Source organism: Ascaphus truei, chromosome 16 (assembly GCF_040206685.1).
Source record: "Ascaphus truei isolate aAscTru1 chromosome 16, aAscTru1.hap1, whole genome shotgun sequence".
In the NCBI taxonomy this organism is placed as follows: Eukaryota; Metazoa; Chordata; class Amphibia; order Anura; family Ascaphidae; genus Ascaphus; species Ascaphus truei.
Genome location: NC_134498.1, coordinates 33,133,095 through 33,160,350, shown reverse-complemented (window position 1 = coordinate 33,160,350; position 27,256 = coordinate 33,133,095). Strand labels below are relative to the sequence as shown.

Sequence of the window (27,256 nt, the reverse complement as noted above, 5' to 3'; positions counted from 1 at the left end):
ACCACCCTACTGCCCCTCTCACCACCCTACTGCCCCTCTCACCACCCTACTGCCCCTCTCACCGCCCTCCTGCCCCTCTCACCGCTCTCCTGCCCCTCACCACCCTCCTGCCCCCCTCACCGCCCTCCTGCCCCCCGCACTGCCCTCCTGCCCCCCGCACCGACCTCCTGCCCCCCGCACCGCCCTCTTGCCCCCTTCACCGCCCTCCTGCCTCCCTCACCACCCTCCTGCCCCCCTCACCACCCTCCTGCCCCTCACCGCCCTCCTGCCTCCCTCACCGCCCTCCTGCCCCCTCACCACCTTACTGCCCCTCTCACCACCCTACTGCCCCTCTCGCCGCCCTCCTGCCCCTCTCACCGCTCTCCTGCCCCTCACCACCCTCCTGCCCCCCTCACAGCCCCCCTGCCCCCTGCACCACCCTCCTGCCCCCCGCACCGCCCTCCTGCCTTCCTCACCACCCTCCTGCCCCTCTCACCACCCTCCTGCCCCTCTCACCACCCTCCTGCCCCTCTCACCACCCTCCTGCCCCTCTCACCGCCCTCCTGCCTCCCTCACCGCCCTCCTGCCCCTCTCACTGCCCTCCTGCCCCTCTCACTGCCCTCCTGCCCCTCTCACCGCCCTCCTGCCCCTCTCACCGCCCCCCTTCCCCTCTCTCCTACTACAAAGGTCAGCCATTCCACTACCATAGCCAAGGCCGGCAGTAGACGGAGCGTTCCTCTTCACAGAGCAGACAGGAAACTTCAGCCGCGATATGAGACCTAATAATAAGAAGGGACGGTTGCTAGTCTTGAGAATGGGACACACTGTTCTGAAACCCCCACTCAGTAGCTGGGTAATGTAAAGATGGCTGCCCCTCCCTCCCATACAAAATAAACTGAAAAAGACGACTAAAACCTAATAACGACAATTACAACAGATTTTATTACATAGGGTCGTCTAAACGTATACCCCATATTAATTTCTGGGTCCCCCCACCCTCGCCCCGTTCTCTCACCCGCTGAGTTGTGCTGGTGGTAGGTGATGAGTTCCGGGATGGTGTCATGAAGATGCTTCTCCGCCAGATAATACTGTTTGGCAGGGGTATCGCATACCACATAGTGACGGATAACCCCCTCCCTGTAACAGAGCCAGCAAGTCACCCCCAAACACACCCCAAACCCCACAGGAGGAGTTATAGGGAGCATTTATATGGGGTAATAGGAGCAGTTATGGGGTAATAGGGAGAGGTTATATGGGGTAATAGCAGTTATAGGCAGCAGTTACATGGGGTAATAGGAGCAGTTAGAGGGAACGGTAATATGGGGTAATAGAAGGAGTTATAGGGAGCAGTTATATTGGGTAATAGGAGTTATAGGGAGCAGTTATATGGGGTAATAGGAGGAGTTATAGAGAGAGGTTATATGGGGTAATAGGAACAGTTATAGGGAGCAGTTATATGCGGTAATAGGAGGAGTTATAGGGAGCGGGTACATGACGTGTCTCACCCAGAGTTTTTAGCATACACTGACACTGTATACTTCCCGGGTTTGCTTGAATCCCTCACGATGAAGCCGCCCTCTTTATCCTACAAGAAAGATGGGCGAGAGAGGAGTTCACGAGTCTGCAATCTGTGGGGTTTTAACATGGCCACCTTAATCCCTTCAGTGCCAAAGCGGACAGCAGTGTAACTAGTCCTCAACACATTTATGGGGGTCGGACCCCAGCAGGCATTGCAAGGGTTGGGTTACCCTTAGAAGCAGTCTCTGGCCCTGTCTGCCTGGAGAAGAGTCACATACAGGTGACGTCGGACGTGTGACGTACACCAGGAGAGACAGTTTGGTAAGGGGGAATACAAACGAGGTAACACAGCGCTGGACATAACCGATTCATACGTTTTTTCTCTCTGAAAAGTATACCTTTCATTTTGGGGCGCAGCACACGCAATTACAGCGGCGTGTATTATTGATTTATACACACTGACACAACGGGATTACCCGATGGTATGTGACATTTGTGAGGACTCAATATTGAGTATTTACTCTGTAAGTGTTAGGTCTGCAGGCATCCTGATACACCTTTGTGTGCCACGGTACCTCTCACTAGCAATGTCCATATGAGTGTCACTCTGCGGAATTTGGGCAAGTGGGATATATATTCCTTCTATTTGCCCAATCTAGTAGCCTATGGTCATTATACCATATATACCTCATACCGAAGTGGACATTGGTTTCACACTTAAGCTAAGGCTAATATATACCTGCTTACCCCCCGTTTCCATCGTCTCTCCCACCTGAGGATTTTAATCCTAAGTGTATCTGTTTACAGTATTGATGTTGGTTTGTCTAGTATAGTTTTAATAAAATGTTGTTATTTTTGGTTTTAATATTTTGCATTTGAGTCCGTCCGCTATCATGGGGTTTTGGACCCTTCTTTTGGTCCTATATTACTACACATTATCCATTAATCACAGTGTCTGACTTGGATACTGTAACTTTTGAGTGCAATATATAGGGCCTTTTGGTGACACCTGGTGGTCACTTGTTCATGTGTTTGCCTGGAGAAGAGCTCTGTGCTAGAGCGAGGCTGAAATCTTCAACAGCGAGGGGAAGGGGGATTCAAAGCATATTGAATAATAATGAATATACCACACTCTATCTCTCGGTATCTTTGTCTCTCTATACCGTTCTCTTCTTCTTTCCCTCCCTTCCTCTCTCTCATTAACTCTCCCCTCTCTCTCTACCCCACTCATCTCTCCCTCTCGCCCCCACTCATCTCCCCCTCTCTCCTCCCCAATCATCTCTTCCCCTACTCATCTCTCCCTCTCCCCCCAGTCACCTCCCCCTCTCTCCGCCCACTCACCTTTCCCTCTTGCCGTCACCTCTCCCTCCCCCCACTCCTCTCTCACTCTCCCCCCCCCCCACTCATCTCTCCAAATCTCCCCTTCACTCATCTCTCCCTCACCCCACTCATCTCTCCCCCTCATCTCTCCCTATCCCCCCACACCTTCCCCTCTCTCCCCTCCCATTATCTCTCCTAATCTCCTCCCCCCACTCACCTCTTCCTTTTCCCCCCCACTCATCTCTCCCTTTCTCCCCCCACTCATCTCTCTCCCCCTACTCATCTCTCCCTCTCCCCCCACTCATCTCTCCCCTCCATTCATCTCTTCCTCTCTCCCCCATACATCTCTTCCTCTCTCCCCCCGATTCCTCTCCCCTGATTCATCTCCCTCTCTCCACACTCCTCTTTTCCTGTCTCCCCCTAGTCATCTTTTCCTCTATCTCTCCTCTCCCCCACTCATTTCACCCTCTTTCCCCCCACTCATCTCACCCTCTTTCTCGCCTACTCATCTCCTCTCACTCTTTTCTCCCCTGAACTCATCTCTCCCTCAAACTCATCTCTCTCCCCCTTTCCCTCTCCCCCCTTCCATAACCCTCCCCCCTTCCATATCCCTCCCCACATGACTCCTCTTACCTCCGCTTTCAGTAGCTGTTCCGCTTGACTACGTGCCATGTTTTTAGAATACCACCTGGGGGCAACAAGGAGCCATCAGAAGGGGCAGATTTCTGGGTGTGGGGTAGGGGCAGATTTCTGTGTGTGGGGAGACGGGTAGGGGCAGACTTCTTGGTGTTCGGGGATAGAAGGGGCAGATTTCTGGGTCTGGGGGGGAGGTGGGGCGCAGATCTCTGGAATGTGCAGGTAGAAGGGGCAGATTTTTGGGTATGGGGGAAATTTGGGGCAATGTCATCCGGTAAGTACTCACTCGTATATTTCCAGCGGGTCCTGGGCTTCTGTGACATAGTTTCTGGGTATATACCCCTCCTGTCTGATATATATATATACATATCACACATCAATAACACCCCACACATAATCACTGCTATGTATTACCAACCAGTGCACCCACCCCAGAGGTGTCACTGACCCTATTAACTTATAGGAACCCCCCTGTGTGAGACGCCCTCTTATCCCGTCACAGGGTAACCCATCCCCTGCGGTTCTCACCCGCTTTTGTTCCGCGCTTTGAGCCAGGGTTGGCTGCTCTCCTCCAGTATCAGATACTCCTCCCCCTTTGCGAGTGGCAGGTCCTGTGCGTTCATGGGGGTAAAATCGTACACCGCCACCACCTTCCTGGGTCCTGAGGGGGGCGTGGGGTTGGAGGGCGCGGGGGGTAGCGGCTTTGTGACCTTCGTCTGGGAACAGATCAGACCCCGCATTAAACTCTGACGGGATTGTCCCCCTGCCCTATAGGGTCACTGGCCCTAATACATTTACACCCCACAAAAATGTGACATTTGATTGAAGTTGTGAACATACAAAAAAAAAAGGGGGGGGAGACAGGGAGTGTCCGTGATAAGGTCATTTGTGGACCGATGTCACCACGATGATGTCATTTCTAAACAGGAAGTAACCGTGATTATGTTATTTCTAAACAGGAAGTTCCTGTGATGATGTCATTTATAAACCGAAAGTCCCCCGTGGACAACAGGTCCCTGTGATTATGTCATTCATGAACAGGAAGTTCTGGAAATCCTATTAATGTCCCATAACTTTTAGCTCACCCTATATATCAGCGGGATCCTATTTTATTATAATTCTTATCTTTGTATGGCGCCAATGTAGTCCGCAGTGCAGTACACTGTATGGGACAGTAGGACTCTGAACGTTATTAAATAGATCTAACATTGTGGATACATCAGTGCTACAGAAACTCCATTTTAAAATCCCGCTCCTTTCTAACGGCCCCCTGCCACGCTCACCAAGCAGTCTCTGTCACCGGCAGAGCCACAAATGATGTCCCAGGAGGTGACAGCCAGACAGCAGAGAGGGGCAGGACACCGAACTTGTTATTTTACAGAGGTTTAGGGCCATATTACTAAACAGTGCTAAGATGTATATGAATAGGCTGGAGATTGCTTCGCACAGCTTAGAAGCTATGGCGCCCCCCTCCACCCGCATTCCCCGGTGCTATGGAAGCGCTCAGTCCCGAGACGCGTGGTGTATGTGGGGGGTACCTGCGTCTCAGAGGGTGCGGCGGGGAGGGGCTTCCTGGATCTGCGCTGGGAGCGGTCGGGCTTTAGGACTGAGAGAAAGAAGGAGGGGGATACAGCCAGGGGGTTAATGTCACTGGTGTGTGCGTGCGTGTGTGCGTGCGTGTGTGTGTACTTAGTTATGGTGGGTAAAAAAAGTGACAAAAACTCTCCACAGCAAAGCATATAGCAAATGGAAATACCATGCAGCAAGGTAGAGAGAAAGGAAAGAGTCCCTATTGTGTGGCACTAGAGAGAATACACCCTAATTAAAACTTAATTTTAATGTGAATTGGATTCAAATAAACTGTTTGGAAGAACCACATACATAGAACAAACACAAAATATATTTATTAAAAGACAGGGAGGTGTGGTAGGGTGTTTAATGGGGATATTATATATATTCCCTCTTAATTAAACCTTAGTAAACCCTAATCCTGAGTGGTCTCTAACAATGTATCTCAAAAACCCCTTATAGCAGTGGGGTATGTGCAGTGAGAGGCAATGGGGTATGTGCAGTGAGAGGCAGGCCTGTCTGTTGGATAGAGGACAAGGTTGCACTTAATGCTGACTGATATGAAATAGCAATAGGTACCTTGAACTGCATATAATCTGCTATTAGCATTACATGGATACCAAAATGTAAGGGAACCCCTTGTAGCAATGGGGTATATGCAGTTGGATGCAGGTCTATATGTGAGATGTCAGGCAGAGCTGTGCTTGACTGTTACCGGAATTGAGACAAACTTAAGCACCTCAAAGCCCCTGGGGTACGTCTGACGTCACCGTCACGTGACGTCGGCTCATCGGTGAGGTGTGGGCTATACTTTGTCTGAGTGCTTCGTAGACTGCGTCCGTGGGCAGCAAGAGCACTCAGACTCCAGGGTCAGTCTCTCAGGTATCTCTATATAATATATATGTACAGCCTGTGTGCAGTTTTATTCATTGAGGTGCTAAAAGTTTGTCTCAGCTCCGGTAATTGCCAAACACAGCTCTGCTTGGCATTTCATATACAGACCTGCATCCAACTTGTATATACCCCACTGCTAAAAGGGGTTCTTCCAAACAGTTTATTTTAATCCAATTCACATTAAAATTAAGTTTTAATTAGGGTGTATTCTCTCTAGTGCCACACAATAGGGACTCTTTCCTTTCTCTCTACCTGTCAATACCTCATTCCCTGTGAGCACCGCCCTTATCCACTGTTTGGCGTTTCCTTCCCTCCCAGTGCTTGAGCAGAGTTTTTTCTGCTGCATTCATTTGCTGGCAGATCCCCTTGCCTACCATACCATGCAGCAAGCTTAAGCCTATAGGAAACCATGTTAATGGTTTTGAAGCAAAAGGTGGCACTGTGTGCTCATTTGCATGTCATTTCCCAGAATCCCTTGCTGCAGTGGAAGCACTGTGTGCTGGGTGATAATGGTGAAAGGTGGGGTTGCAGACCTCTCTTAGACATGCAAATTAGCATACACTCATACAGTAATATTTCCATTTGCTATATATATATATATATATATATATATATATATATATATATATATATATATATATATAAAATCACTGTGTGTGTGTCTATCTATCTATCTATCTATCACTGTGTGTTTATATATATCCCTATATTTGTGTGTGTATAAATATATGCGTATGTGTATGTGTCTAAGACATGCAAATGAGCACACAGTAATATTTCCACAGTGCTTCTACTGCAGCAAGGGATTCTGGGAAATGACATGCAAATGAGCACACGTGTCACTTTTTGCATGAAATCCATTTTTTTCACTCACCATAACTTAAAATATGTGTGTGTGTGTGTGTGTGTGTGTGTGTGTGTGTATAACTATAGTCTATATGTGTATATATGTATGGGTGTATATAAATGTATATATGTATGGGTATATATATAGTGTGTGGGTGCGTGTGCATCATGTATACTGACTCCCGTTGGCGCCCTGTAGTAGCTGGCACCCCATGGCATTCTTTGCGGTCTGGGCACAGCACAGGTACAGCCCGTCCTGCTGAAACCGCGGGTGATATTTCTGTGCCAAATCACTGTTATAGCGGATAACTGGGGGGCAGAGAGGAGGGAGAGTTACTTGTGGGGCAGAGAGGGAGGGGGGTCACTGCAGGGCAGAGAGAGGAGGGGGGAGTCACTGGGGTGCAGAGAGGAGGGGCAGAGAGGAGAGGGAGTCACAGGGGGGGCGGGGAGTGAATGTAGGTTACTGGGCAGAGAAAGGAGGGAGGTCACTGCAGGGCAGACAGAGGAGGGGGAGTCATTGGGGCGCAGAGTGGACGGGCAGACAGAGGAGGGGGAGTCAGTGGGGTACAGAGAGAGGAGGGGCAGAGAGAAGGGGGAGTCACTGGGGCGCAGAGAGGGGGGGACTCACTTTGGTGCATATAGAGGAGGAGGAGTCACTGGGGTACAGAGAGAGGAGGGGCAGAGAGAGAAGGGAGTCACTGGGGTGCAGAGAGTGGAGGGGGAGTCACTGGGGCGCAGAGTGGAGGGGCAGAGAGAGGATGAGGAGTCACTGGGGTACAGAGAGAGGAGGGGCAGAGAGAGGAGGGGGAGTCACTGTGGCGCAGAGTGGAGGGGCAGAGAGAGGAGGAGGAGTCACTGGGGTACAGAGAGAGGAGGGGCAGAGAGAGGAGGGGGAGTCACTGGGGCGCAGAGAGGGGGGACTCACTTTGGTGCATAGAGAGGAGGAGGAGTCACTGGGGTACAGAGAGAGGAGGGGCAGAGAGAGAAGGGGGAGTCACTGGGCTGCAGAGAGAGGAGGGGGAGTCACTGGGGTGCAGAGAGAGGAGGGGGAGTCACGGGCTCAGAGTTGAGGGGGAGTCACTGGGGCGCAGAGTGGAGGGGGAGTCACTGGGAGGCGAGAGAAAAGGGGGCAGAGTGAGGGGGAGTCACATGGGGGGCAGAGAGAGGAGGGATGAGTCATGGGGGGCATAGAGAGGCGAGGCTACTTGGGGGCAGAGTGGAGAGGGGTCACTGACGGTCAGAGAGAAGTGAGGATCATTGAGAGTAGAGAGGGGAATATTATGGGTTGGTCACTGGAGGGGCAGAGAGAGGAGGGAATGTAACCATGGTCTAGAGGGAGCAGAGTGTCACTATGGGGCACAGAGAAAGATGGGGTGTCACTGAGGGTTAGGGAGAAATGAGGGAGAAGAGGGTATTAGTGGGTGGGTCACTGGGGGGCAGAGGTGGAGAGTCACTGGGGGGGGCAGAGAGTGGATGGAGGGTCACTGCAAGGAAGAGAGGAGGGGTCACTGCGGGCAGAAAGAGGAAGGTGTCACATGGGAGGAAGAGAGAGGTCTGTTCACTGGGGAGGGCAGATAGAGAAGGGGGTCGCGGGCAGAGGGAGGAGAGGTTACCCTATAGGGAGGGGATCACTCACTGTTCTTCAGCTGGTGAATCCAGCGTCTCCGCAGCTCCTCCGTGGGGGAGAAGACATACAGGGGACCTTCATCATACACTATCTTGGTTGGGGAACACAAGTCTCATTGGTAGAGCCGTCTCAGTCATTGGTAGAGCCGTCTCAGTCATTGGTAGAGCCGTCTCAGTCATTGGTAGGGCAGTCTCAGTCATTGGGAGGACCGTCTCAGTCATTGGGAGGGCAGTCTCAGTCATTGGGAGGGCCGTCTCAGTCATTGGGAGGGCCGTCTCAGTCATTGGGAGGGCAGTCTCACCCATTCATTGGGGGCAGTCTCACCCATTCATTGAGGGCAGTCTCACCCATTCATTGAGGGCAGTCTCACCCATTCATTGAGGGCAGTCTCAGTCATTGGGGGCAGTCTCACCCATTCATTGGGGGCAGTCTCACCCATTCATTGAGGGCAGTCTCAGTCATTGGGGGCAGTCTCAGTCATTGGGGGCAGTCTCACCCATTCATTGAGGGCAGTCTCACCCATTCATTGGGGGCAGTCTCACTCATTCATTGGGAGGGCAGTCTCACCCATTCATTGGGGGCAGTCTCACTCATTCATTGGGAGGGCAGTCTCACCCATTCATTGGGGGCAGTCTCACTCATTCATTGGGAGGGCTGTCTCACCCATTCATTGGGAGGGCAGTCTCACCCATTCATTGGGGGCAGTTTCACCCATTCATTGAGGGCAGTCTCACTCATTCATTGGGAGGGCAGTCTCACCCATTCATTGAGGGCAGTCTCACTCATTCATTGGGGGCAGTCTCACTCATTCATTGGGGGCAGTCTCACTCATTTATTGGGGGCAGTCTCACTCATTCATTGGGGGCAGTTTCACCCATTCATTGGGGGCAGTTTCACCCATTCATTGGGGGCAGTTTCACCCATTCATTGGGGGCAGTTTCACTCATTCATTGGGGGCAGTTTCACTCATTCATTGGGGGCAGTTTCACTCATTCATTGGGGGCAGTTTCACTCATTCATTGGGGGCAGTCTCACTCATTGGGAGGGTGATCCCACTCACTGGGAGCAGTCGCACTCATTGGTAGGATAGTCTCATTCATTAAAGTGCCGTTTCACTCATTGGAGGGCAGTCTCACTCACTGGAAGGCAGTCCCTTTAGAGAGTGCACACATCTGCAGTGTGACATCTGCCCAACAGACCGTGACAAGACTTTAAAAATACCCTCCCCCCCCCCCCCCCCCCCCCCCCCCCCGTCCCCCTTCACTTCTCACTTCTGTTTCTCTCTCTGAATATTTGTCTGGCACAGAAGCAATAATGTCACCACCTGGATCTGTAAATGCAGGTGCAAGTCCCATCAAACTCCCTTCTGTGTCACTGTGTCACCCTGCAGGGGGAGGGACAGACTCCATGTCACATAACTCCCCTCTGTCTGTGTCACCCTGAGGGGGAGGGAGAGACACCATGTCACATAGCTCCCCTCTGTGTCACTGTGTCACCCTGCGGGGGGAGGGACAGACTCTGTCACATAGCTCCCCTCTGTCTCTGTCTGTCTGTGTCACTGTGTCACCCTGCAGGGAGAGGGACAGACTCCATGTTACATAGCTCCCCTCTGTGTCACTGTGTCACCCTGCGGGGGGAGGGACAGACTCCATGTCACATAACTGTCTGTGTCACCATGAGGGGGGAGGGACAGACTCCATGTCACATAGCTCCCCTCTATATCACTGTGTCACCCTGCGGGAGAAGGAGGGACAGACTCCATGTCTCATATCCCCCCTCTGTCTGTGCCACTGTGTCACCCTGTGGGGGGAGGGACAGACTCCATGTCCCATAGCTCCCTCTGTCTGTGTTACTGTGTCACCCTGTGGGGAGAAGGGGGACCCCCTGTGTGTCTCACCTGAAAGGGATATGGGAACCGTTCGATTATAGAAATCTGCTCCATGTCTGCAAACTCGTCTCTTTTCTGCAGACAGACGGGGAAGAGACAGATCTGTGAGTAGGTTACCGGCTATCAGGGCCGGCTGGGATGTTTGCGGGGCGCGGTGACGTGCGGGGGCTCGGTGACGTGCGGGGGCTCGGTGACGTGCGGGGGCTCGGTGACGTGCGGGGACTCGGTGACGTGCGGGGCTCGGTGACGTGCGGGGGCTCGGTGACGTGCGGGGCTCGGTGACGTGCGGGGGCTCGGTGACGTGCGGGGGCTCGGTGACGTGCGGGGCTCGGTGACGTGCGGGGCTCGGTGACGTGCGGGGCTCGGTGACGTGCGGGGGCTCGGTGACGTGCGGGGCTCGGTGACGTGCGGGGCTCGGTGACGTGCGGGGGCTCGGTGACGTGCGGGGCTCGGTGACGTGCGGGGGCTCGGTGACGTGCGGGGGCTCGGTGACGTGCGGGGGCTCGGTGACGTGCGGGGGCGCGGGGACGTGCGGGGGCTCGGTGACGTGCGGGTGCTCGGTGACGTGCGGGTGCTCGGTGACGTGCGGGGGCTCGGTGACGTGCGGGGCTCGGTGACGTGCGGGGGCTCGGTGACGTGCGGGGCTCGGTGACGTGCTGGGCTCGGTGACGTGCGGGGGCTCGGTGACGTGCGGGGGCTCGGTGACGTGCGGGGCTCGGTGACGTGCGGGGGCTCTGTGACGTGCGGGGGCTCGGTGACGTGCGGGGCGTGCGGGGCTCGGTGACGTGCGGGGCTCGGTGACGTGCGGGGCTCGGTGACGTGCTGGGCTCGGTGACGTGCGGGGCGTGCGGGGCTCGGTGACGTGCGGGGCTCGGTGACGTGCGGGGGCTCGGTGACGTGCGGGGGCTCGGTGACGTGCGGGGGCTCGGTGACGTGCGGGGGCTCGGTGACGTGCGGGGGCTCGGTGACGTGCGGGGGCTCGGTGACGTGCGGGGGCTCGGTGACGTTCCAGGCTCGGTGACGTGCGGGGGCTCGGTGACGTGCGGGGGCTCGGTGACGTGCGGGGGCTCGGTGACGTGCGGGGCTCGGTGACGTGCGGGGCTCGTGACGTGCGGGGCTCGGTGACGTGCGGGGGCTCGGTGACGTGCGGGGCTCGGTGACGTGCGGGGGCTCGGTGACGTGCGGGGGCTCGGTGACGTGCGGGGCTCGGTGACGTGCGGGGGCTCGGTGACGTGCGGGGGCTCGGTGACGTGCGGGGGCTCGGTGACGTGCGGGGCTCGGTGACGTGCGGGGGCTCGGTGACGTGCGGGGGCTCGGTGACGTGCGGGGGCTCGGTGACGTGCGGGGGCGCGGGGACGTGCGGGGGCTCGGTGACGTGCGGGTGCTCGGTGACGTGCGGGTGCTCGGTGACGTGCGGGGGCTCGGTGACGTGCGGGGCTCGGTGACGTGCGGGGGCTCGGTGACGTGCGGGGCTCGGTGACGTGCTGGGCTCGGTGACGTGCGGGGGCTCGGTGACGTGCGGGGGCTCGGTGACGTGCGGGGCTCGGTGACGTGCGGGGGCTCGGTGACGTGCGGGGGCTCGGTGACGTGCGGGGCGTGCGGGGCTCGGTGACGTGCGGGGCTCGGTGACGTGCGGGGCTCGGTGACGTGCTGGGCTCGGTGACGTGCGGGGCGTGCGGGGCTCGGTGACGTGCGGGGCTCGGTGACGTGCGGGGGCTCGGTGACGTGCGGGGGCTCGGTGACGTGCGGGGGCTCGGTGACGTGCGGGGGCTCGGTGACGTGCGGGGGCTCGGTGACGTGCGGGGGCTCGGTGACGTGCGGGGGCTCGGTGACGTTCCAGGCTCGGTGACGTGCGGGGGCTCGGTGACGTGCGGGGGCTCGGTGACGTGCGGGGGCTCGGTGACGTGCGGGGCTCGGTGACGTGCGGGGCTCGTGACGTGCGGGGCTCGGTGACGTGCGGGGGCTCGGTGACGTGCGGGGCTCGGTGACGTGCGGGGGCTCGGTGACGTGCGGGGGCTCGGTGACGTGCGGGGCTCGGTGACGTACGGGGGCTCGGTGACGTGCGGGGGCTCGGTGACGTGCGGGGGCTCGGTGACGTGCGGGGCTCGGTGACGTGCGGGGGCTCGGTGACGTGCGGGGGCTAGGTGACGTGCGGGGCTCGGTGACGTGCGGGGGCTCGGTGACGTGCGGGGCTCGGTGACGTGCGGGGCTCGGTGACGTGCGGGGCTCGGTGACGTGCGGGAGCTCGGTGACGTGCGGGGCTCGGTGACGTGCGGGGCTCGGTGACGTGCGGGGGCTCGGTGACGTGCGGGGCTCGGTGACGTGCGGGGGCTCGGTGACGTGCGGGGGCTCGGTGACGTGCGGGGCTCGGTGACGTGCGGGGCTCGGTGACGTGCGGGGGCTCGGTGACGTGCGGGGGCTCGGGGACGTGCGGGGGCTCGGTGACGTGCGGGGGCTCGGTGACGTGCGGGGTTCGGTGACGTGCGGGGGCTCGGTGACGTGCGGGGGCTCGGTGACGTGCGGGGGCGCGGGGACGTGCGGGGGCTCGGTGACGTGCGGGGGCTCGGTGACGTGCGGGGGCTCGGTGACGTGCGGGGGCTCGGTGACGTGCGGGGGCTCGGTGACGTGCGGGGGCTCGGTGACGTGCGGGGGCTCGGTGACGTGCGGGGCTCGGTGACGTGCGGGGGCTCGGTGACGTGCGGGGGTTCGGTGACGTGCGGGGCTCGGTGACGTGCGGGGGCTCGGTGACGTGCGGGGGCTCGGTGACGTGCGTGGCTCGGTGACGTGCGGGGGCTCGGTGACGTGCGGGGCTCGGTGACGTGCGGGGCTCGGTGACGTGCGGGGGCTCGGTGACGTGCGGGGCTCGGTGACGTGCGGGGCTCGGTGACGTGCGGGGCGTGCGGGGCTCGGTGACGTGCGGGGCTCGGTGACGTGCGGGGCTCGGTGACGTGCTGGGCTCGGTGACGTGCGGGGCATGCGGGGCTCGGTGACGTGCGGGGCTCGGTGACGTGCTGGGCTCGGTGACGTGCGGGGCGTGCGGGGCTCGGTGACGTGCGGGGCTCGGTGACGTGCGGGGGCTCGGTGACGTGCGGGGGCTCGGTGACGTGCGGGGGCTCGGTGACGTGCGGGGGCTCGGTGACGTGCGGGGGCTCGGTGACGTGCGGGGGCTCGGTGACGTGCGGGGGCTCGGTGACGTGCGTGGGCTCGGTGACGTTCCAGGCTCGGTGACGTGCGGGGGCTCGGTGACGTGCGGGGTTCGGTGACGTGCGGGGGCTCGGTGACGTGCGGGGGCTCGGTGACGTGCGGGGGCTCGGTGACGTGCGGGGGCTCGGTGACGTGCGGGGGCTCTGTGACGTGCGGGGGCTCTGTGACGTGCGGGGGCTCGGTGACGTGCGGGGCTCGGTGACGTGCGGGGGCTCGGTGACGTGCGGGGCTCGGTGACGTGCGGGGGCTCGGTGACGTGCGGGGCTCGGTGACGTGCGGGGGCTCGGTGACGTGCGGGGCTCGGTGAGGTGCGGGGGCTCGGTGAGGTGCGGGGGCTCGGTGACGTGCGGGGGCTCGGTGACGTGCGGGGGCTCGGTGACGTGCGGGGCTCGGTGACGTGCGGGGGCTCGGTGACGTGCGGGGGCTCGGTGACGTGCGGGGGCTCTGTGACGTGCGGGGCTCGGTGACGTGCGGGGCTCGGTGACGTGCGGGGCTCGGTGACGTGCGGGGGCTCGGTGACGTGCGGGGCTCGGTGACGTGCGGGGGCTCGGTGACGTGCGGGGGCTCGGTGACGTGCGGGGGCTCGGTGACGTGCGGGGCTCGGTGACGTGCGGGGGCTCGGTGACGTGCGGGGCTCGGTGACGTGCGGGGGCTCGGTGACGTGCGGGGGCTCGGTGACGTGCGGGGCTCGGTGACGTGCGGGGTTCGGTGACGTGCGGGGACTCGGTGACGTGCGGGGCTCGGTGACGTGCGGGGCTCGGTGACGTGCGGGGGCTCGGTGACGTGCGGGGGCTCGGTGACGTGCGGGGGCTCGGTGACGTGCGGGGCTCGGTGACGTGCGGGGGCTCGGTGACGTGCGGGGATCGGTGACGTGCGGGGGCTCGGTGACGTGCGGGGGCTCGGTGACGTGCGGGGCTCGGTGACGTGCGGGGGCTCGGTGACGTGCGGGGGCTCGGTGACGTGCGGGGGCTCGGTGACGTGCGGGGGCTCGGTGACGTGCGGGGCTCGGTGACGTGCGGGGGCTCGGTGACGTGCGGGGCTCGGTGACGTGCGGGGGCTCGGTGACGTGCGGGGGCTCGGTGACGTGCGGGGGCTCGGTGACGTGCGGGGGCTCGGTGACGTGCGGGGGCGCGGTGACGTCCGGGGGCTCGGTGACGTGCGGGGGCCCGGTGACGTGCGGGGGCGCGGTGACGTCCGGGGGCTCGGTGACGTGCGGGGGCTCGGTGACGTGCGGGGGCTCGGTGACGTGCGGGGCCTCGGTGACGTGCGGGTGCTCGGCTCTTACCTTCTCCGGCTGCATCTCCCGGCATCTCCCCCTGTATGGTCCTGTCACTATGGCTCCGCAACGTCATATGGCATCGCGTTGCCATGACAATGGGAAGCAAACGCGCCATGCGGCGTCAGGTTGTCAGGGCAACACGACGCCATTTGACATCGCGGAGCCATAATGATGGGATCTTGCAGGGGGAGATGCCGGGAGGAGACGAGATGCCGGTGGGAGGGTTTAGATGCCCCTTCCACAGGCGTGCAGAGGCGTGTGGAATTCAGCCAACAGATCATTTAATTTTTCACGCTGAGGGAAGCGGAGGGCCGGTCACGTGAACGGCAAATGCCAATGGCCCTCTGTGACGTCAGCGCTGTGACGTGCGTGCTAGCCCCGCCTCCCGCCTCGCCTCCCGCCCCGCCTCCTACATGCCTGCCACCCGCCTCACAAGCGCGCTCGGTGACGCTCATGCCAAGACACAAAAAAGCTCCTGCTTCAGCAGGAGAGCATGAGCGTCAGCACTGTATTTTTTACCATGTCCGAGGCCTTAGAGGAGGCGGAGTGTGTTAGAGGAGGCGGGGTGTGTTAGAGGAGGCGGGGTGTGTTAGAGGAGGCGGGGTGTGTAAGAGGAGGTGGGGTGTGTAAGAGGAGGCGGGGTGTGTTAGAGGTGGCGGGGTGTGTTAGAGGAGGCGGGGTGTGTAAGAGGAGGCGGGGTGTGTTAGAGGAGGCGGGGTGTGTTAGAGGAGGCGGGGTGTGTAAGAGGAGGCGGGGTGTGTAAGAGGAGGCGGGGTGTGTAAGAGGAGGCGGGGTGTGTTAGAGGAGGCGGGGTGTGTTAGAGGTGGCGGGGTGTGTTAGAGGAGGCGGGGTGTGTAAGAGGAGGCGGGGTGTGTTAGAGGAGGCGGGGTGTGTTAGAGGAGGCGGGGTGTGTAAGAGGAGGCGGGGTGTGTAAGAGGAGGCGGGGTGTGTTAGAGGAGGCGGGGTGTGTTAGAGGAGGTGGGATGTGTAAGAGGAGGCGGGGTGTGTTAGAGGAGGCGGGGTGTGTAAGAGGAGGTGGGGTGTGTAAGAGGAGGCGGGGTGTGTTAGAGGAGGCGGGGTGTGTTAGAGGAGGCGGGGTGTGTTAGAGGAGGCGGGGTGTGTAAGAGGAGGCGGGGTGTGTTAGAGGAGGCGGGGTGTGTTAGAGGAGGCGGGGTGTGTAAGAGGAGGCGGGGTGTGTAAGAGGAGGCGGGGTGTGTTAGAGGAGGCGGGGTGTGTTAGAGGAGGCGGGGTGTGTAAGAGGAGGCGGGGTGTGTAAGAGGAGGCGGGGTGTGTAAGAGGAGGCGGGGTGTGTAAGAGGAGGCGGGGTGTGTTAGAGGAGGCGGGGTGTGTTAGAGGAGGCGGGGTGTGTAAGAGGAGGCGGGGTGTGTAAGAGGAGGCGGGGTGTGTTAGAGGAGGCGGGGTGTGTTAGAGGAGGCGGGGTGTGTAAGAGGAGGCGGGGTGTGTAAGAGGAGGCGGGGTGTGTTAGAGGAGGCGAGGTGTGTTAGAGGAGGCGGGGTGTGTTAGAGGAGGCGGGGTGTGTTAGAGGAGGCGGGGTGTGTTAGAGGTGGCGGGGTGTGTTAGAGGAGGCGGGGTGTGTAAGAGGAGGCGGGGTGTGTAAGAGGAGGCGGGGTGTGTTAGAGGAGGCGGGGTGTGTTAGAGGAGGCGGGGTGTGTAAGAGGAGGCGGGGTGTGTAAGAGGAGGCGGGGTGTGTTAGAGGAGGCGGGGTGTGTTAGAGGAGGCGGGGTGTGTAAGAGGAGGCGGGGTGTGTTAGAGGAGGCGGGGTGTGTTAGAGGAGGCGGGGTGTGTTAGAGGAGGCGGGGTGTGTTAGAGGAGGCGGGGTGTGTAAGAGGAGGCGGGGTGTGTAAGAGGAGGCGGGGTGTGTTAGAGGAGGCGGGGTGTGTTAGAGGAGGCGGGGTGTGTTAGAGGAGGCGGGGTGTGTTAGAGGTGGCGGGGTGTGTAAGAGGAGGCGGGGTGTGTAAGAGGAGGCGGGGTGTGAAAGAGGAGGCGGGGTGTGTTAGAGGAGGCGGGGTGTGTTAGAGGAGGCGGGGTGTGTTAGAGGAGGCGGGGTGTGTAAGAGGAGGCGGGGTGTGTTAGAGGAGGCGGGGTGTGTTAGAGGAGGCGGGGTGTGTAAGAGGAGGCGGGGTGTGTAAGAGGAGGCAGGGTGTGTAAGAGGAGGCGGGGTGTGTTAGAGGAGGCGGGGTGTGTTAGAGGAGGCGGGGTGTGTTAGAGGAGGCGGGGTGTGTTAGAGGAGGCGGGGTGTGTTAGAGGAGGCGGGGTGCGTTAGAGGTGGCGGGGTGCGTAAGAGGAGGCGGGGTGCGTAAGAGGAGGCGGGGTGCGTAAGAGGAGGCGGGATGCGTAAGAGGAGGCGGGGTGTGTAAGAGGAGGCGGGGTGTGTAAGAGGAGGCACCCAGGCGGGGTGCGTAAGAGGAGGCGGGGTGCGTAAGAGGAGGCGGGGTGCGTAAGGGGAGGCGGGGTGCGTTAGAGGAGGCATGGTGCGTTAGAGGAGGCGGGGTGCGTAAGAGGAGGCGGGGTGCGTAAGAGGAGACGGGGTGCGTAAGAGGAGGCGGGGTGCGTAAGAGGAGGCGGGGTGCTTAAGAGTTGGCGGGGTGCGTAAGAGGAGGAGGGGTGCGTAAGAGGAGGCGGGGTGCGTAAGAGGAGGCGGGGTGCGTAAGAGGAGGCGGGGTGCGTAAGAGGAGGCGGGGTGCTTAAGAGGAGACGGGGTGCGTAAGAGGAGGCGGGGTGCTTAAGAGGAGGCGGGGTGCGTAAGAGGAGGAGGGGTGCGTAAGAGGAGGCGGGGTGCGTAAGAGGAGGCGGGGTGCGTAAGAGGAGGCGGGGTGCGTAAGAGGAGGCGGGGTGCGTAAGAGGAGGCGGGGTGCGTAAGAGGAGGAGGGGTGCGTAAGAGGAGGCGGGGTGCGTAAGAGGAGGAGGGGTGCGTAAGAGGAGGCGGGGTGCGTAAGAGGAGGAGGGGTGCGTAAGAGGAGGCGGGGCGCTTAAGAGGTGGAGGCGTGTGTAAGAGGAGGCGGGATGCGTAAGAGGAGGACGGGTGCGTAAGAGGAGGCGGGGTGCGTTAGAGGAGGCGGGGTGCGTAAGAGGAGGCGGGGTGCGTAAGAGGAGGAGGGGTGCGTAAGAGGAGGCGGGGTGCGTAAGAGGAGGCGGGGTGCGTAAGAGGAGGAGGGGTGCGTAAGAGGAGGCGGGGTGCGTAAGAGGAGGCGGGGTGCGTAAGAGGAGGCGGGGTGCGTAAGAGGAGGCGGGGTGCGTAAGAGGAGGCGGGGTGCGTAAGAGGATGCGGGGTGCGTAAGAGGAGGACGGGTGCGTAAGAGGAGGCGGGGTGCGTAAGAGGAGGCGGGGTGCGTAAGAGGAGGCGGGGTGCGTAAGAGGAGGCGGGGTGCTTAAGAGGAGGCGGGGTGCGTAAGAGGAGGAGGGGTGCGTAAGAGGAGGCGGGGTGCGTAAGAGGAGGCGGGGTGCTTAAGAGGAGGCGGGGTGCGTAAGAGGAGGCGGGGTGCGTAAGAGGAGGCGGGGTGCTTAAGAGGAGGCGGGGTGCGTAAGAGGAGGCGGGGTGCGTAAGAGGAGGCGGGGTGCGTAAGAGGAGGAGGGGTGCGTAAGAGGAGGCGGGGTGCTTAAGAGGAGGCGGGGTGCGTAAGAGGAGGCGGGGTGCGTAAGAGGAGGCGGGGTGCGTAAGAGGAGGACGGGTGCGTAAGAGGATGCGGGGTGCGTAAGAGGAGGCGGGGTGCGTAAGAGGAGGCGGGGTGTGTAAGAGGAGGCGGGGTGCGTAAGAGGAGGCGGGGTGCGTAAGAGGAGGCGGGGTGCGTAAGAGCAGGCGGGGTGCGTAAGAGGAGGACGGGTGCGTAAGAGGATGCGGGGTGCGTAAGAGGAGGAGGGGTGCGTAAGAGGAGGCGGAGTGTGTAAGAGGAGGCGGGGTGTGTAAGAGGAGGCGGGGTGTGTAAGAGGAGGCGGGGTGCTTAAGAGGAGGCGGGGTGTGTAAGAGGAGGACGGGTGCGTAAGAGGAGGCGAGGTGCGTAAGAGGAGGCGGGGTGCGTAAGAGGAGGCGGGGTGCTTAAGAGGATGCGGGGTGCGTAAGAGGAGGCGGGGTGCGTAAGAGGAGGCGGGGTGCGTAAGAGGAGGCGGGGTGCTTAAGAGGAGGCGGGGTGCGTAAGAGGAGGAGGGGTGCGTAAGAGGAGGTGGGGTGCGTAAGAGGAGGAGGGGTGCGTAAGAGGAGGAGGGGTGCGTAAGAGGAGGCGGGGTGCTTAAGAGGAGGCGGGGTGCGTAAGAGGAGGCGGGGTGCTTAAGAGGAGGCGGGGTGCGTAAGAGGAGGCGGGGTGCGTAAGAGGAGGCGGGGTGCGTAAGTGGAGGACGGGTGCGTAAGAGGATGCGGGGTGCGTAAGAGGAGGCGGGGTGCGTAAAAGGAGAACGGGTGCGTAAGAGGAGACGGGGTGCGTAAGAGGAGGCGGGGTGCTTAAGAGGAGGCGGGGTGCGTAAGAGGAGGAGGGGTGCGTAAGAGGAGGCGGAGTGTGTAAGAGGAGGCGGGGTGTGTAAGAGGAGGCGGGGTGTGTAAGAGGAGGCGGGGTGTGTAAGAGGAGGCGGGGTGCTTAAGAGGAGGCGGGGTGTGTAAGAGGAGGAGGGGTGCGTAAGAGGAGGCGAGGTGCGTAAGAGGAGGCGGGGTGCGTAAGAGGAGGCGGGGTGCGTAAGAGGAGGCGGGGTGTGTAAGAGGAGGCGCATGCAGTCAGATTCCCGGTCTCTCCTCTCTCACCAGTATCTGTCTCTCTGGCGGTGGGTTTTCTTCCGGTACGACGCTCTCCACACACACCACCTTCTCCAGCTCCACCGACCCCTTCTTACTGCCCCGGCGCTGGGGGGACATAAAGGCATGAGACCCTCACCTCCCAACCTCTGCCACCCCTTAAACACGTCACTGTCATTAGGTCACTTTGCACCTACGTAGGACCGACCCTTTAACCCTTTAAACACCTCCCTGTCATTAGGTCACTTTGCGCCTACGCGAGACTAACCCTTTAACCCATTTAACACGTCACTGCATCTGGTTAGAGAAGTAAGTATGTTTAAAATATATAAAATTGAGTGAACCAAGATATCTGGCCAAGATATAGAGTTTGCTGATTTTAGATTAAAGAAGGAATACTAGTTATTCCGCATTTGGAATCCGTATTGGCCTTATATTAGTTTTATCTTCCTTTTTAGATGTTTATCTATAATATTGATGTGATATTATTGTGAATACGTGACAACATCTGTTTTATATTATGTTCACTTGCAATAAAGACATTTATTTTAAAAAACACATCACTGTCACTAGGTCACTTTGCTCCTTCGTGGGACTGTCACGTGAATTTATGGGACAGTTAGTTTGTTAATACCGAGATATTAGTAATATTTACCTAGTATGTAAAACACAGGGAAAATATCCTGAATTAATTAGGCTTTTCTTGGAAAGTGACACCGTGTAACAGTGACACATTGTGTGACAGCAAATTTGCATCACTGTGTTTATTTGCAAAGTGACATATTTTGCATGAGTTCCACTGTATAAATGCAAAACTTTCCCCTCTGTCTGTGTCACCCAGCGGGGGGAGGGACAGACTCCATGTCACATAGCTCCCCTCTGTCTGTGCCACTGGGTCACCCTGCGGGGGGGGCATGGGGAACACACATACTCCATGTCCCATAGCTCCCCTCTGTCTGTGTCACTGTGTCACCCTGCAGGGGGGGGGGGGGGGAGAGATTCCATGTCACATAGCTTCTCTCTGTCTGTGTCACTGTGTCACCCTGCAAGGGGGGGGGGGGAGAGATTCCATGTCACATAGCTTCTCTCTGTCTGTGTCACTGTGTCACCCTGCGTGGGGGGGGGGGGGGGAGATTCCATGTCACATAGCTTTTCTCTATCTGTGTCACTCTGTCACCCTGCAGGGGGGGCATGGGGAACACACATACTCCATGTCCCATAGCTTCCCTCTGTCTGTGTCACTGTGTCACCCTGCGGGGGGGGGGGGAGAGATTCCATGTCACATAGCTCCCCTCTGTGTCACTGTGTCACCCTGCGGGGGGGGGGGGGGGAGATTCCATGTCACATAGCTCCCATCTGTCTGTGTCACTGTGTCACCCTGCGTGGGGGGGGGGGGGAGAGATTCCATGTCACATAGCTCCCCTCTGTCTGTGTCACTGTGTCACCCTGCGGGGGGGGGGGGGAGATTCCATGTCATATAGCTTCTATCTGTCTGTGTCACTGTGTCACCCTGCGGGGGGGGGGGGAGGGGAGAGATTCCATGTCACTTAGCTTCTCTCTGTCTGTGTCACTGTGTCACCCTGCGGGGGGGGGGGGGGGGGAGAGATTCCATGTCACTTAGCTCGCCTCTGTCTGTGTCACTGTGTCACCGCTCACCCCTCTATCAAAGTCATATTCATAGTACGTAATCCTGTTTTCCGTCAGCACGAACAGCCTCTTCTTGTAGTTGAGAGGGGATGTTTTGCGCTTCTGCTGGGACCTTTTCAGAAAGATACTCTCCAAAATGCTAGGGGGGACAGCGGCCATGGTCAGGGTCCCTCAGGTGGGGGGGCAGATTTAGGGACCCAGGTGATGGCCTTCGAAAATATTCCAGGTGTGTCTCCGATGAATGTAGGACAGGCTCTGCTTGTCCAAAGAGCTTACAATCTAATCGTTAATCTCTGGCTGTAGAACATCACAGCTGGCTCCTCGTCTGTCTTTGAGGATCTCCCCTCGGTGCGGGACATTGGAAGAGGAAGCGGTCACCAACGCAGGTGGGACAAGCTGCGAAGGGAGAAGGTGAGGTCAGTGCCCCCATATACTTTAATAGGATCACCCTCTTACACACCCTATTGAATAAATAAATATAAGGTTCTTTCTCGGCAGCCTCCGTATAAGATTTTGTTGTGTTGATAAGAGGGTGGAAGGCTGCTTGTGCCGTCTCTGAGGGAGGATACTGGCCCCCCTCGCCTAGCACCTTATCTTATGGTTTTGTGTTTTTATTTCTGATAAACAAAAAGAGGAACAGAAGCAAATAAAAGATACAAGGAGATAACAAGCTAAACTTTCCCAGGACTGAAGCAAAGAAATGTTTGACAAGCACAAACGGAGCAGCGCATCAAAAAAAAAACATGTGGTAGTAATAAGAACCAATGTTCATAAATGTTACAATGGGCAGCCATGATGTATGGCAATAAAGTATCGGCTTACATGTGGAGGGTAAAGCATAAGGCCTCGGTCCCGCTGCGCTTGTTGGCGCGGGCGGCCACACGCGAGTTCCCCACCAGCAGGGGAATCCTCCCGAGCCGGTCCCGGTCCCCCCTGGTGGCACAGAGCACTACACACTGTGGCGCGTCAGCCGCTATGGGACACAAGAGAATGGTGATCCCTAGCGTTGACACGTCACGTGGTGTGGCTGTGAGCCAATGGGGAGGGGAGGCTTCGGGAGGAGAGGCTTCGGGGAGCAGGGAGGAGTGTGGAGTGAAAGCAGCATGCCTGTCTGTGTGTGTGTCTGAGTGCGTGCGTGCCTGTCTGTGTGTGTGTATGTGTGTGCCTGAGTGCGTGCGTGCCTGTCTGTGTGTGTGTCTGAGTGCGTGCGTGCCTGTCTGTGTGTGTGTGTGTGTGTGCCTGAGTGCGTGCGTGCCTGTCTGTGTGTGTGTCTGAGTGCGTGCGTGCCTGTCTGTGTGTGTGTGTGTGTATATGAGTGCGTGAGTGCCTGCCACTGTCTGTGTGTGTGTGTATATGAGTGCCTGTGTGTGTGTGTGTGTGTTGCTTACCATCAGCAGCTCCAGCCCGAGTCCGTGGAGGGGCGGGGGGGAGAGTAGCGGGTCCCTCCGCTCAAGCCACGCCCCCCCTCCCTGTCAAATCTCCCACTGCCGCCCACCTCCCGCTCCCTACAAGCCGCATATTGCGGTCTGTGTATGTCAGCGCACCGCCTGTCTGCAGTGCGGGCGCGCTGACTCTGGGAGCGGGGCCTTAGCGTTAGGCTGCGCTTATACAGCCGGCGACGCGACCGATGACGTCACCCGTCGCCATTGCGAGGAGTTGTATTTCAAATTTAGGCGACGTTGCTGGCTACAAGGCTAGCAACGTCATAAAAGGGGAGGGCAGAGGGACGGAGAAGCTCCTGATTGGCCGCAAGGGGAGACCATCGACGAAAAAATCAAATATCAGTGACAACCAGATTTCTGGTAGCACTATCGCTCCGCCGCTTTGTCGCCGTCGCGTGCACTATAAGCACCGGCGCCGACGACAATGCATTTGTTTTGACGCAACGTCACCGTCACTTCGCTATAAGCGCAGCCTCAGTCTCAGTACATCCAGAAAAAGCCTCAGAGCAAAGAATATACAGTTCATGTATTAATGTTTCAGTATATATATGTACAGTGGTGTGAAAAAGAAAGTACACCCTCTTTGAATTCTATGGTTTTACATATCAGGACATAATAACAATCATCTGTTCCTTAGCAGGTCTTAAAATTAGGTAAATACAACCTCAGATGAACAACACATGACATATTACATTGTGTCATGATTTATTTAACAAAAATGAAGAAGTCATGTGTGAAAAACTAAGTACACCTTATGATTCAATAGCTTGTAGAACCACCTTTAGCAGCAATAACTTGAAATAATCATTTTCTGTATGACTTTATCAGCCTGTCACATCGTTGTGGAGGAGATTTGGCCCACTCTTCTTTACAACGTTGCTTCAGTTCATTGAGGTTTGTAGGCATTTGTTTATGCACAGCTCTCTTAAGGTCCAGCCACAGCATTTCAATCAGGTTGAGGTCTGGACTTTGACTGGGCCATTGCAACACCTTGATCCTTTTCTTTTTCAGCCATTCTGTTGTAGATTTGCTGGTGTGCTTGGGATCGTTGTCCTGTTGCATGACCCAATTTCGGCCAAGCTTTAGCTGTCGGACAGATAGCCTCACATTTGACTCTAGAATACTTTGGTATACAGAGGAGTTCATGGTCGACTTAATGACTGCAAGGTTCCCAGGTCCTGTGGCTGCAAAACAAGCCCAAATCATCACCCCTCCACCACCGTGCTTGACAGTTGGTATGAGGTGTTTGTGCTGATATGCTGTGTTTGGTTTTCGCCAAACGTGGCGCTGTGCATTATGGCCAAACATCTCCACTTTGGTCTCGTCTGTCCAAAGGACATTGTTCCAGAAGTCTTGTGGTTTGTTCAGATGCAACTTTGCAAACCTAAGCCGTGCTGCCATCTTCTTTTTCGAGAATAGGCTTTCTCCTGGCAACCCTTCCAAACAAACCATACTTGTTCAGTCTTTTTCTAATTGTACTGTCATGAACTTTAACATTTAACATGCTAACTGAGGCCTGTAAAGTCTGAGATGTAACTCTTGTTTTTTTTGCAATTTCTCTGAGCATTGCACGGTCTGACCTTGGGGTGAATTTGAAGGACATCCACTCCTGGGAAGATTGGCAATTGTCTTGAATGTTTTCCACTTTTGAATACTTTTTCTCACTGTAGAATGATGGACTTTAAATTGTTTGGAAATGGCCTTATAACTCTTCCCAGATTGATGGGCAGCAACAATTGCTTCTCTAAGATCATTGCTGATGTCTTTCCTCCTTGGCATTGTGTTAACACACACCTGAATGCTCCAGACCAGCAAACTGCTAAAAACTTTGGCTTTTATAGAGGGGGTCACACTTGCTGGTGATCAATTAATCAAGGGTATTTGATTAGCAGCACCTGTCTGCTACATAGCATCTTACTTCCTATGGAAGCAGTAAGGGTGTACTTAGTTTTTCACACATAGCTTCTCCATTTTGGCTTTATTTTTGTTAAATAAATCATGACACTGTGTAATATGTCATGTGTTGTTGTTCACCTGAGGTTGTATTTACCTAATTTTTAGACCTGCTAAGGAACAGATGATTGTTATTATGTCCTGATATGTAAAACAATGGAATTCAAAGAGGGCGTACTTTCTTTTTCACACAACTATATATATATATATATATACACAGTGACTGAGTAGGAGCCAAGGTCTGAATCCGTAAGTAACAGACCTAATATAATCCGATTTCCTAAGTCACGATGCCATGCCTGGCCTCTACTCTTTGACGAAGCTCCATGGGGCGTGAAACGAGTTAGTGTTTTTTCATCCTGCGCTTATGTGCCAATAAAGTTTCATATCGCTTTACTTACCAACCCATGGTGTATTATTTGATTGTGCACCGACATTTTTCTTCTTCACCCTTACACAGGACTAAGAGCAATTATGGATACAACAGTGTCCTAAGAACATAAGGACACCCTACAACTTCACCATAGCTGTATCCATAACCCCTATATCACAGGACCACACCCCCTAAACTGTCCTGTATCTATAAGTCCTCTATTACAGGACCCCTCACCCCATAACTGGCCTGTACCTATCATTCCCCTATTACAAGGCCCTTCACTCTATAACTGTCCTGTACCTATTACTCTTCTTACAAGACCCCTCACCCTATAACTGTCCTGTATCTATCACTCCTCTATTGCAGGTACCCCACCCACACTATAATAGATCTGTACCCATCACACTTATATTACAGGACCCCTCACCCTATAACTGTCCTATACCCATTACTCCTCTATTACTGGGATACCTCACCCTATAAATGTCCTGTACCTAACCCTCCTCTATTAAAGGACCCCATATCCTATATCTGTCCTGTATCTATCACTCCTCTATTACACGGACCCCTCACCCTATACCTGTCCTGTGTCTATTACTCCTTTATTACACGGACCCCTCACCCTATACCTGTCCTGTACCTACCACTACACTTTTACAGGGACCCCACCCTATAACTCTCCTATCAGTCCTGTATCACAGGGGCCCCTCACCCCATAACTCTCCTGTACCTATCAGTCCTGTATCACAGGGGCCCCTCACCCTATAACTCTCCTGTACCTATCAGTCCTGTATCACAGGGGCCCCTCACCCTATAACTGTCCTGTAACAATCAGTCCTGTATCACAGGGGCCCCTCACCCTATAACTCTCCTGTAACTATCAGTCCTGTATCACAGGGGCCCCTCACCCTATAACTGTCCTGTATCACAGGGACCCCTCACCCTATAACTCTCCTGTAACTATCAGTCCTGTATCGCAGGGACCCCTCACCCTATAACTCTCCTGTAACTATCAGTCCTGTATCACAGGGGCCCCTCACCCTATAACTGTCCTGTAACTATCAGTCCTGTATCACAGGGATCCCTCACCCTATAACTGTCCTGTATTACAGGGATCCCTCACCCTATAACTCTCCTGTAACTATCAGTCCTGTATCACAGGGGCCCCTCACCATATAACTCTCCTGTAACTATCAGTCCTGTATCACAGGGATCCCTCACCCTATAACTGTCCTGTAACTATCAGTCCTGTATCACAGGGATCCCTCACCCTATAACTGTCCAGTAACTATCAGTCCTGTATCACAGGGATCCCTCACCCTATTACTGTCCTGTAACTATCAGTCCTGTATCACAGGGATCCCTCACCCTATAACTGTCCTGTATCACAGGGACCCCTCACCCTATAACTGTCCTGTATCACAGGGACCCCTCACCCTATAACTGTCCTGTATCACAGGGATCCCTCACCCTATAACTGTCCTGTATCACAGGGATCCCTCACCCTATAACTGTCCTGTATCACAGGGGCCCCTCACCCATGAACAAGCCACACTATATACAGTATATTTTTAGAAACTCAGCACAATTCATCATAAAAGTAATTTACTCACAGAGTCTCTGGTGCAGCCAACCCCGGGTGCCACAAGTAAGACAGGCTGTGACGTTCTGTACGGTGAGACGCTCTGCACAGTGATGGCAGGATGAAATACTGCAGGGTGACGACAGTGTGCAACGCTGTGCTTGGTGAAGACAGTGTGCGATGCTCTGTGGGGTGAGAAGTCTCCGCGGTGAGGATCAGGGTGCGATGCTCTGGGGGGTGAGAAGTCCCCGCGGTGAGGATCAGGGTGCGATGCCCTGTGGGGTGAGAACAGGATGCGACGCTCTGCGGGGTGAGGATAGGGTGCGACGCTCTGTGGGGTGAGATGCTCTGTGGGGTGAGGACAGGGCTGCAGTCTTTTCTTAGTTTTTTTTACACAAGACTCCCAAGTTCCTCTTTTCAGTTTCCTGTCTCAGAAGCCTGAGCAGTTCGTGCTAATTATTATTACAACACAACGGCACAGCCTGTGTGTGTGTATGTGTATGTGTGTGACAGTCTGCCTGGGACAGTGTTGTGTGTATGTTTTTGTGTGTGGCTGTGAAAGTGTGTGTATGTGACTGTGTATGTGTGATACTCCAGCTATTGTTCCATATAACCGCTCCCTATAACTCCTATTGCTCCATATAACCGCTCCCTATAACTCCTATTATCCCATATAACCTCTCCCTATAACTCCTCCTATTGCCCCATATATAGGGTGACCAGACGTCCCGGTTTAGCCGGGACAGTTCCGGATTTAC

At 56.9% G+C, this 27,256-nt stretch overlaps 1 protein-coding gene across 1 annotated transcript in view; it reads right to left on the bottom strand.

Moving 5' to 3' along the window:
• Positions 1-26,883, bottom strand: part of BTK (Bruton tyrosine kinase) — a 31,821-nt gene extending 4,938 nt beyond the window's left edge. The window contains exons 1-13 of the mRNA XM_075573060.1: positions 26,530-26,883; positions 21,155-21,541; positions 19,508-19,606; positions 10,287-10,352; positions 8,399-8,480; positions 6,943-7,071; positions 4,992-5,059; positions 3,982-4,169; positions 3,740-3,802; positions 3,451-3,505; positions 1,485-1,564; positions 995-1,116; positions 684-758 (exon numbers count right to left, since the gene is read on the bottom strand). Of these exons, the coding sequence (XP_075429175.1) occupies positions 684-758; positions 995-1,116; positions 1,485-1,564; positions 3,451-3,505; positions 3,740-3,802; positions 3,982-4,169; positions 4,992-5,059; positions 6,943-7,071; positions 8,399-8,480; positions 10,287-10,352; positions 19,508-19,606; positions 21,155-21,304 (1,177 nt within the window). The 5' untranslated portion in view covers positions 21,305-21,541; positions 26,530-26,883. The remainder of the gene's footprint in view (positions 1-683; positions 759-994; positions 1,117-1,484; positions 1,565-3,450; positions 3,506-3,739; positions 3,803-3,981; positions 4,170-4,991; positions 5,060-6,942; positions 7,072-8,398; positions 8,481-10,286; positions 10,353-19,507; positions 19,607-21,154; positions 21,542-26,529) is intronic.
• Between the last annotated feature and the right edge of the window lie 373 nt (positions 26,884-27,256).